Genomic DNA, 11,692 nt, shown 5'->3' on the forward strand with positions numbered 1-11,692 from the left:
AATATTATATTCTGCTTGATGCTTGTTAATGACAATGGGTGCCGATCACATAGTTACCCCTAAATTTGGGTGTGACAACTGGTAGCTGGTGGTTTCCTTACGTTAAAAATATTCTTTGAAAGGTGGGATTGGGTTGGGAACTATGGGTTTATATTTTCATATTGGTTATTGGTTCTTTTTTCGTGTTTTTCTTCTTTTTGAACTCTCTTATAAATAAAATTGCACGCCTCTCTATTTAGAATAAACCACCAAACTTCTTCACGTTCTCTTTTCCTTTGCTCGCAGGCATGCAACACTTTATTTTGCGATGTGCAGAGAAATTCTATCTTTAATCTTATTCTTATTTTTTAATTGGCTTAACGTTTTATTTTAATAATAATAAATATTTGTAACATATGAAGGAATGAGGAATAAAGTGTAGGGTGTATGCACCTTGTTGCATGCGGTATCACGGGAGTACACCACTTCGTCGAAAATTTATACTATATATGTATAAGAAAAATAAAATTATTGAGGAATAATATAAAAAATGATACTGTTTATTATTATATTAATTTATTCATTAGTTCAATTTTTCAAATTGTGATACCACTTATGAAATATCATGGATCACTTGGAGTTCAATCAATTGAGAAATCTAACATACCTGCAAATTAATAAATGCATGCAGGTTCAAATATCACAGATTATCTTGGTTGCGATCATAATCAATTAGGGATAATATTGGACAATAGACTAAGCAAAATAAAGAGATAATGGAAAAATAAGGAAAGAAGCAAGAGTGCATGCGTGAAATTCATAAAGAAACACAAAGAAAAGAACATCAATTGATTCGATAAATAAATGGAGGAGGGGAACAAAACCTTATTATTTTCGTATTCTTGTCTTATTATATTTTGAAAGGAAGAGAAATGCATCAATTAAGAAATCAAGCTCCTTTCTTTCCATCCCTCCCCTCTGATGCTAATTTATATATTACACTCTGATCATCATTTTAGAATCTATGCCGTGTATGGAGCTGGCATGGGCATACCCTTCACAATACCGCAAAGAGGGTGGTTGTCCGGGAGGTTGTACTCATCCCTCAAGGAGCGCGACGGGGAGAGAACACTAAAATATAATTGTTGTCCTAAGTAGAATCTCTCCCACATCTCTGATCGCAAGTTCCACATTCCTGCATTGTCCAAAGTTGTCATAACGGCTGCCCACGAGTTTGGATAGACTTGAATGCTGTGCCTACTTACTGCGTCTACTAAGTTGTAGTTCTTCCTCTTCTCAGGGCTCCACTTCCCAGGCTCGATGGACACTGCAAAGAAGGAGTACCCATCCAAATGATAGGTCTGGATAGTCTTTTCTTGGTTCTCGAATATAATCTCCACGAAATTACGGAAGGTAGCATTCTTCACATTCGGGGAAATTGTCACTTTGCTCAAGTCAGATGGGGGCTCATCGGCTATCAGGTCGTACTTGAAGGTCTTTTCAGGAACTCCGAAAAACTCAACAAGCTTTAATGGGGTGTCAGTATCCATATGGGAGATACCATTCAAGGCGAATCGAAGCTTGCCAGCTACTTGACTCCTAGAATTGACGATCTTCATGGTGCGAGTGATATTGATTTTTCCGTAATGGTAGGATCCCTGAGGGTTAGGACGGGCAGCGCTAGCGGTGAGGTTCCATCTAAATGAGCGGAATTGGTTCATGGACCAGGCAATACCTTCAGTGTTATCTGGTGGGGGTGTTGGGAGCTCAGATGATGCCGGTCCCTTACCGTTAGCATAACGAAGGATGGCTACGGAGGAGAGCGCCTGCTTCAGAAATCTGCTAGAAACAACCATGTAATAGTCTTTGGGCTCTTGATCAGCAGTGACCAGGACCGAAAGACACTGACCAACATGAAGGTCAAGTGAGTCATAGACATTTTGCACCGTATGTGATCCCTCCATCTCAACCAACTTCATGGTGTGACCTTGGATCCTGACATTGACTGAGGTTCTCATGCCAACGTTACACATCCTGTACCTATAAGTCTTGCCAGCCTCCATGGTAAAGAGTGCCTCTGCTACCTTGTCACCAACCTTGCTTGACTTTCCATTAATGTGAATGCCATCAGGCCTTCCAATGGTGCGTCCGCCGTCCAAGATCTTTTTCAAGGTCTTGTGTCCCTTATTGTACCAATCGCCCAAAAAGACATTGTACTCATCAGCGGGTTTGTCAAAAGGAATAGGGATAAGGTTACGACTATGGACATCGAGGGCACCAAATCCACCAGCTGCACGATGTAACCCTGTTGTTGGGAAGTAGAAAAAGCTACCGATTTGGTCCTTCACCTGGAAATGATAGGTGAAGTTTGTACCAGGCATGATAGGACACATAGTTCCTGGGGTACCATCTTGCCACGAGTTCTTCCTTTGTTGGATACCATTCCAGGTAAGGAGCAAGGGCTCGTCTAGGTTATTGTAGACATTGACAACAATATTATTGTTGGATGTGCAATTGATTCTCGGGCCCGGTAGCTGCCCGTTTATGAGAATGCCTTGTTGGGGGACACCCAATGGAGCAATTGTACCGTAGGTAACATTCCATTCGAAGAAGAGGTAAGGGTCCTCACCTTTCACCACCAAAGCTCCAACGGAGAGGCAAAGTAGCAAAGCCACAATTTTCACACTGGCTCTCTCCATGCCTCCGCAAAATCCAAATCTCACTCTATTTTTTGGAATTTTTTTTATAGATATTTTTTGGGATTTTAATTTATTTTATTTTGACAAAGAAGAAGAGGTGAATGTCTTCTTCTTCTTCCTGCTAGAGCTTGCATTCTTACCCTTCGTCGTGATTCTTTTTATAGCAGGAGGTTTCCTTTTTTGAGCCATTCATTATCTCCCGTAATATACTCCGTGGCTCACTTTTTGTGCTTCACCCCTATTCTTGCATTTCCTTTAATTGTCTCTTGGTTCTCCTTGCATTTCTCATCCTTCTGCCTCCCCTCTCCTCACATTCTCATTCTTGTTTCTATGCCTTGACTTATTCTTTATAATATTAAACAAAAGTTTCAAAGACATTAGTTTAAATTTCTCCTTGTCTGTCGACTATCGATGTAGTAAAATGAACATCTTGGTCTTTCTTTAATCGAAAAGCTTGCAAAAATACAGACATATAAATAGTACTTATTCATGATAGCAGATTGTTTTTTCATTAATGTCTTTTTAGTTGTTTTTATCTTTCGCTTGTTTTATAAAAAATATTAGTAAAATATTTATTTTAACTTAGCTATTTATCACTATCACAGAGCAAAATGTTAAGCTTTAAATTTTACGTTATGTAATTGTATATTCTCATAGAAAAGGTGTACAACACATTATGAGTACTATTGTTTCTGCTATCATGTCGATTGTAAAGTTAAATAATAAGTACTATAAAAATAAAGAATATAATAACTTGACTAAAAAGTATAATGTACAACGGCTAAAATATGACCATCTTTTAGGTCATTTACTACGGTTATCAAATCCGTGTATTATTATAAGAGGTAATGAAATATTTTCTATTAACCTAATTATGCCTTACGTACTATTTCTGATGACCTTATTGATGTAATGCTATAAATAATATTTCCCCTTTAAACCAAAAATAAACTATGTCTTATTGGACCTACGGACATGGAGAATATAATTAAGTGCATAAATTTATGCATAAACTAGTTAAATAATCTGCGCTTTGCATGGATAGACAAATCCTTTTGTAAGTTTAGTTGATATGGATAACATAGAAGTTGTTATAATACCAAACATTGAAAGCGGATATATAATCTATGACATTAATAAAGAAAAAAATTAAAATTATGAGGAAAAAATAAATATAAAAACTTAGAATAGAAAATTAAATCCAAATAAAAATAGAAAGCATTGCATACCTTTTTAAAATACCAATGATATTGAGGAATAACTCTCTCAATTGGAAAAGAAAAGTTAACAAAATTATGTAAAGATGTGATAATAAAGTAACATCCAATATCAAATTGCATTAACGTCTTCAACGATATATCAAACTGAAAATTTTGGGTCAATTAATTTTGTGGTCCATTATAAAAATTTTAATATTATATAAAATCTTCTGGAAAATATTTAATTTAATAAGCAAGATATTTTAAAATAAAATATAAGAGATTTTTATTTTATATCTACACTACTAAAACAATAGCAAATTTGCGACCGTCAAATCGGTCGAAAATCGTATTTTTCCGAGGGATTTCCGACTGAAAAAGATCAGTCGGAAAACACGTGGTCGCAAAATATTTGCGACAGAACCAGTCGAAAAGTTGCGACAGATTCAATCGCAACTGAAAAAATATTTGAATTTAAGTCATTTGCGACGGAAGTGATCGCTAAATTTACGAGTGTTTCAGTCGCTTACTAGAATAAAAAAAATACAAATAAAAAGTTCCGATTGATTCCGTAGGAAAAATAAATAACAAAATTAATTTTTAATTAAATATTCCGACTGAAAAAGTCGTACATATTGAGTATTAATTAATTAAAAAATCATAAATTCTCAATTTGCGACCGAATCAGTCGTACATTTTAATTAAAAGGTTTCAGAAATTCTCAATTTGTGATTGAATGAGCCTCGAATCTAGGTAATTTCTGGTGAAATTTGCGAGTGATTCAATCGCAAATCTGAAAAATTTTATGCCAAATAAAACAGCCAACCAAACACGTAACAACCAACCAAATACCTAGTATAACAATCCAAATTCAATATTTATTACAAAAAGAATTGTAATATTTATAACAATTCAACCAACTAATTAAACAACCAACTATCAAACAACATAAATTAAACATGTCTCTAACTTCAACTCTAAAATATTTAAATAGCTAATCCTAGTTAGGCTCAGTTTCCTCCTTAGACTCAGACTCAGACTCCATTGCAGCTTGACTGCCTTTCCTGCTTTTCTTTTTTAACAATTATTGGATCAAATCCTCAGTTGCTTGAAATTCTTGCGATATTTGATCCACTTTTTGACGCATAGCTTCCATGTCTTCTTGGGAAACTGATGCCCCGATAAATAACGCTGCTGGTGGACGGCTGAAGGATGGTTGTACTCCAATCCCGTAGACTCGACCTTTATTTATATTCACGAGAAATAAAGAAAAGAAAGTAAAAGAAGTAAAAAAACAAACATTCAAACTAATACCAAAATAGATAATTACATAATATTTATACTTTTATTCATTCACCAGCCGCTTGTGTCCAAATTGCAGTCATATCCTCCTGGGTCGGCTGAGTTTCCTCTGGCTGAGTTTGTTGCCATGCATCAAGATCAATATGATACTTGTCCTGAAATAAAAATAATACATGTTATATAAATAAAATAAACCAAGAGGGAAAAATAATATAGTGTTGGAGTTGGGATCATACAAATGTCTCGGAAGCACGCAGTTCGACTCATCCTTCTTTTGTGCCATTTTCAAATCATTAATTGTCCATTAATTGGAAAATCATTAATTGTCCACAACAAAGAAGCACGCAAGCAAAAGTTTTGTTTCATAAAAGCATCATAAGTCTCAATTCCACTCTCCCATAAGGTTTTCAAATCTACCAAGGGTTGGAGATACACATCAATATCCATACCAGAGCCTTTTGGTCCAGGAATAGCCATGGGGGGAGATTATATGGGATCAAGACTACTGGCCACATGCTATAGGCATTACTCATTGAACCAAAAGGATTAAAGCCGTCTGAAGCAAGCCCGAGCCTTATATTACGTGGATCTGAAGCAAAACTTGGATGCTTTTCATCAAAACTTTTCCACGCCAATGAGTCAGATGGATGTCGTAAAACTCCATCATCGACACGCTTATTTTTATGCCATCTTATATCTTCAGTTGTACGTTTTGTCATAAACAATCGCTGTAATCTTGGTATGATAGGAAAGTATCTAATAATCTTTCTAGAAATTCCTTTATTTCTCTTATTCGAATTCCCTGAAGCAACCTCTTCATCAGTATGTTCTCCTTTTCTCACAATCCATCTTTTCTCCCCATATTTAGGGCATTGCTCAAGATCAATATATTCCTTTCTATATAAAATGCAATTATTAATACATACATCTATCTTTACATAATCTAAACCCAGGCCTTTAATTATTTTTTGAACTTCATAGATAGAATTAAGGAGCACATTTTCTTTTGGTAAAACATTACTCATTAATTTCAATAAAGAGTCAAATGAGGTATTACTCCAGCCATGCAGACATTTCATTTGAAAAAGACGCATTACAAAAGAGAGTTTGGAGAACTTTTCACAATGAGGATATAGCTTTTGCTCTGCATCTTTTAATAATCTATAAAAAAAATTAGCTTCTGTATTAGGCTCTTCGCAATTAGACTCACTATTCTCATCAAACTCATGACTATTAGTTGAAACACCACGATATAAATCATGCAACATTTCAAAAGTGGAAGCATCATCATTCCATATATCTGAATCTGTACCAACATTTGTTCCATTATCTAAAGATGAATCTGACTCACCATGATAAATTCACCTATCATATGTTGAAGCTATTCCTCGCCTAAGTAAATATGTCTTTACTTCTTCTTGCGTTTTTCAAAAAATATTGTTACACTTAACACATGGACATTGAATTCTTACACCAACATTAGGATTAGAAAATGCGAAGTTCAAAAACTGTTCCACACCGTTCAAGTATTGAGGTAACGTCCTATTCTTAATGAGTATCCAGCTCTTATCTATCATGTACTAACCTATAATAAATTATAAATATAAAATTATATGATTAACTCTCTCTCTATTTCTTATTATCTATTATATCAGAAAAAAACATAATAAAGAAAGGCTTAGAAACATAAGACTTTGAGTTGAACTGGAACGCCAAATCATTAGAGCAAATTTGGATATTATTGGACAATATTAGGCAAACAAAAGTTTCAATTTTAGCTATGTATATTAGGCAGACAGAATTTCTACTTTGAAACTCATGTTTAGTGGGAGTCAGGGAAGTATTAATGTCTAAGACAGAGTATGTGCTCTTCTTTGAAAAATAAAAATTCCAAGGCGAATCGATTCAGCTATGATTGTATAAATATTTTTCTTTCACACTCTCTCAGATGTTAACAGAGTGTAAAGGAATGATGTACTAATTGTCTAAGATTTTTCTTTTCTCAAAAAATAAAATAATATAAATACTTAGTAAAACAATGATTCTTCCCAAAGTTGGAAATCATCTACAATTGTAAATTACTTGTATTACAACCAGAATTTAGTAATAATTTCATGCATCTGACGATTAATCCAAAATTTACTTTACTTTGGATTCAATGAATAGCCATATACATTAATAAAATATTAAAAGAACCAAAATTGGACAGGGGACATAAAGCAAACTTTCCATGACCAAACAGATCCAATTACCACAAATAACAAGCAATAGATAAACTTCTCATGAAATTGGTATTTAAAACTAGAAGTGTGGAACTGTTGACCTTCAATCCAATCTCTTATCAGAGAATCCTACGAGGAAATAATTTCACATTCATGTTATGCCAACAATAGAAAAAGGTCCATTAAAAAAAGGAACAAGAATCTGGGCAAACTTTAAAACAAAAAACTCATGCAAGGAACAAAAATCTGGACAACAATAAAACAAAAAACTTATGCAAAGTTGCTTTCTGAAGCATATGGAATTATAGGAGAAAAAGCGCAAATCCTACTCTGACGTAGAAGAATTTAAGATGCCCATACCCAATTAAGTACTTCACTGATAAATGACAATCACAGAAATTGGTATTTTCATAATTTAGTGTAGCAGCAATCGGGTAAAGCAATTGAAAATAGAGTTCTTACCGTTCTTCTTCGATCAGCAGCAACATGTCTTCTTACCGTTCTTCTTCGATTAGCAGCAACAAGACGCAACAGGGGAGGAGCTCTTTGAATTAGAACTCATAATAAAAACCCTAGCAAGAATAGTTACTAGAGAGTGAGCTAAAAATCCGGGAAAAGTAATTAAAAGGCTTTTGGTTTGCCGCGTTTGATTGTGGCGCAAAATTGGAAAGATTTGGGCCACAATCCATGCATCTCATTTGCAATTTAATGTGTATTGCCAACAAAAAAACTTTATTGTTGCCAATTCTGTTTATAATCTAATTTTATTATGTTAAAAATTCTATTTTTTGCAACAACTAAAATTAGTTGTTGCCATTTATTAAAATTGGGCACCAATACTATAGTTGTTGCTAGAACGTTGTTGCTATTTTTAAAATTTAAAGTTTATTATCTAAATCATAGCATATGGCAACAAAATTAACATGTTTGCCAAAGGGTTTGGGCCACAATCCACGCATCTCATTTGCAATTTAATGTGTATTGCCAACAAAAAATACTTTATTGTTGCCAATTCTGTTTATAATCTAATTTTATTCTGTTAAAAATTCTATTTTTTGCAACAACTAAAAATAGTTGTTGCCATTTATTAAAATTCGGCAACAATACTATAGTTGTTGTTAGAACGTTGTTGCCATTTTTAAAATTTAAAGTTTATTATCTAAATCATAGCATATGGCAACAAAATTAACATGTTTGCCAAATTAACAAAATTTAAAGTTTATTATCTAAATCGAGTTGTTGCCATTTATTAATTTTAGCCTACAATATTTTAGTTGTTGCTAAAACGTTGTTGCAAATTCTATACTTTCTTGTAGTGCCTTCTTCTTCTTCTTCTTCTTTTTGTGGGTCTCCGCAAAGACCTCAGCATAAGTCACATTTCCCCCGCGTTCTTTTTTCCTGAAAATTAAGAAGTATATATATATATATATATATATATATATATATATATATATATATATATATATATATATATATATATGTGTGTGTGTGTGTGTGTGTGTGTGTGTATTCAATTTGCATACTTGTAAAATTAAGAATATTTTATAATGAAATTACCAATCTCAATCGATGCGCTGCAAAACTAATAGAACCTCTAGTATGCAACACTTCACCCTTAGTAGAAGCTCTGTTTAACTTTGCATGTTCACTCATCTTCTTCTACTCAGGGGTGTTCCACTTCGCCAAGAGCTGATTCTAGACATTTTCACGTATCCAATCAGGCCTGATGTCACCTCTCCTAGCAACATGATGTGAATTAATCTGTTATCCGCTCCTGTGCTCTCTTCTCGAAGTTCTCATTTACCAGATTTTCAAGTGCAGGCTGCCATACGCACCTAACTTGCAAAATTGAATAAATAATATTAGACGAATGAGGATAAGTATTAATAAAAATTAATTTATTCTTATCTTTAATGCGCAAATGGCATCTACGCAAAAAGAAAAAAAGAAAAAAAAACTAGAAGTTAGATATATTTATTTTATTTATACTACTTACTAAGTTATATTCTCTCAAAGGTTATCTAAATAGTTTAATTATATATTTTACTATAATACTTGGGTGGTTTCAATATTACTAGGTACATTAAACTATTGTAAGACAAAAAAGTTCTAAAACATATAAATTAATCTAATTTATTTCAAATTAGCATATGATAGCGCTCTAATACTTAATTGGCTGCATTTTCTTCATTTTGTTCCAATAATAAATAATATAATTAACACATAGATAGGGCATGGAGAATTTTCAAACGAAAAGCCGAAACAACGAAGTATTAACACTTAAGTTGTTTCTTAACTAACCTAATTTGAATGTATAATAAAAACTCTAACTCTTTAAGTTTTATATATATATATATATATATATATATATATATATATATATATATATATAAAACACCCAGATTATTCTAAATTTTTTTCTTGATTTACTATTAGATACGTAAAAGTATACTAGCCATTTTCACAAGAACATCTAACTAAAAAAAAAAAAATAGCTAATTAATCTTAACAAGCAAAATTTTAACAAGTCACTATATACATACTATATTGCAAAAATTATTGCTAATTTATCTATACTATATTGTAAATTATATAGCTAATTTATACATACTATTTTGCTAAATTAATGCAAAACAAAACCTGAAAAATGACCAACGAATCTGTTGCCGGACCACCACCAGAGAGAAGATGAGCCGCCGGATTCCTGCACCAAAAATGAGTTAAACAACTTGGGAAAAAATATTAGGGGGAGGGGGCGACTGGACGGGGGAAAGGGAGCGGGTGAGGGAGAGTGAGTGAGAGAGAGGAAAATCGTACCTTATACGGTTAGATTAGAGTAGAAAATCAAGAAATAGAGCGGGTGGGGCAGAAGAGGAGAGGGGAGGAGAGGAAAACAAATTAGAGAAGAAAGAAGAAAGAAGAAAAGACGGGTTGGGGATGTATTAAAAATAGATTTGCGACCGGATCGATCGCAAATTTGAAATTTGAAATTTTCAAATAGCGATTTTATTGCAGATTCCGACCAAATTGGTCGAAACATTTAATTTTTTTTAATTTTATTTTTTGCGACTGATTCAATCGGTAACCATAAAAAATATTTTCGCGGTATTTTTTCGCGTAATTGAGCGACTTAAAGAGTCGCAATTTGGAGCCAAATATTTAAAACAAATTAACATGTATTTTTAATAAAGTTTCCGATCGAATCAGGCGAAAATTATGTGTGAATTAAATCGGTCGAAATTATTCAGTCGTAAATTTACTGTTTTTTTAGTAGTGCTAATAACAAATAAATTTTATACTATAATTATTTTGCTTATGCGATCAACCAAATGCCCCCAAGAGTTCTTTTCACGTGTTGTTTGTTTTTGAAGACAAGTTATCCAGAGATTATAAGGGAGATTATTTGTTGTTAAATATATTAAAACTTAGTATTTGATGTATAGATTAAAATATATTTTAGCATCTGTTACCATCTTTCGCTATATTATATTCAAGGAAAATGATATATACTTTACTTTGTCTTCCCTCTTTACTTTGTTAATTAACTATGAAACTGGTAGACTGTTTGTGCATGTGAACTAGATTCGAGTTGTTACTCGTTTTAAGTACATTTAATGTCTGTAATTTATCTAAATTTACTTCTATACTGCATCACAAAACAGTAAAACTTATATTTGGCTAAAATAAAGGAAATAGTAAAGAGAGGAAGAGAGAAGAGAGAGACATAAGAGGAACTTACCATTGTATGATTCTGTTTTTCTGTTGGTTAATTTCTGAAAGTGGGATTTAGGGGTTAAGTGAGAATGACCGGATGTTACTGCTAAAGAATAATCAGAATGAGAAGAGTCGGTAGAACTAGAAGTGAGAGAATTAAACTACAATTAAGTAACCTCTAGTAGTGTGTTTTAGTTATTTTATTAAATAGAGTAAATATAAAAATGAAAGAAAAAGGCAAAAGTTTGAGGGAAAATATCGGTTGGTTTCTTGGACATAGGAAGTGCCACGTCACCGGGACAATATCCCTTAATTATGTATATGTATGTAGAAGTGCATTGTGAACTTTTGTAAGTTCACTAAATGTTTAATTTTTTGTTGTTCATGTGTCGCTTGAAATTATGTGTCATTTTAAACTACTAGAATAGTATCTATAAAATTTGAAGTACTATGCATTAAAATAGTATCTATAATTATGAAAAACAAATCCGATTATTTAAATGTATCTAGTTTTGTTAGAAAAAATATTTGTATAAAGAGGGGAATACCAGATTGACAAAAAATTGAAAGAATAAAC

General features: G+C 33.0%; 1 protein-coding gene and 2 long non-coding RNA genes across 3 annotated transcripts; all 3 read right to left on the reverse strand.

Moving 5' to 3' along the window:
- Positions 1-813: 813 nt before the first annotated feature.
- Positions 814-2,821, reverse strand: LOC104088765 (L-ascorbate oxidase homolog). The gene has a single exon (XM_009593500.4). It carries the CDS (start codon positions 2,676-2,678, stop codon positions 1,002-1,004), a length of 1,677 nt encoding a protein of 558 aa, XP_009591795.1. The 5' UTR covers positions 2,679-2,821; the 3' UTR covers positions 814-1,001.
- A 1,914-nt stretch (positions 2,822-4,735) lies between these two features.
- Positions 4,736-8,330, reverse strand: LOC104088766 (uncharacterized). The gene is made up of 2 exons (XR_684638.3): positions 7,864-8,330; positions 4,736-5,334 (listed from the first exon to the last, which is right to left on the reverse strand). It is a non-coding gene; the product is annotated as an uncharacterized lncRNA (long non-coding RNA).
- A 591-nt stretch (positions 8,331-8,921) lies between these two features.
- LOC138903585 (uncharacterized) lies at positions 8,922-10,341 on the reverse strand. The gene is made up of 3 exons (XR_011412875.1): positions 10,219-10,341; positions 10,042-10,105; positions 8,922-9,236 (listed from the first exon to the last, which is right to left on the reverse strand). It is a non-coding gene; the product is annotated as an uncharacterized lncRNA (long non-coding RNA).
- Positions 10,342-11,692: the final 1,351 nt, after the last annotated feature.

Source organism: Nicotiana tomentosiformis, chromosome 12 (genome assembly GCF_000390325.3).
Source record: "Nicotiana tomentosiformis chromosome 12, ASM39032v3, whole genome shotgun sequence".
In the NCBI taxonomy this organism is placed as follows: domain Eukaryota; kingdom Viridiplantae; phylum Streptophyta; class Magnoliopsida; order Solanales; family Solanaceae; genus Nicotiana; species Nicotiana tomentosiformis.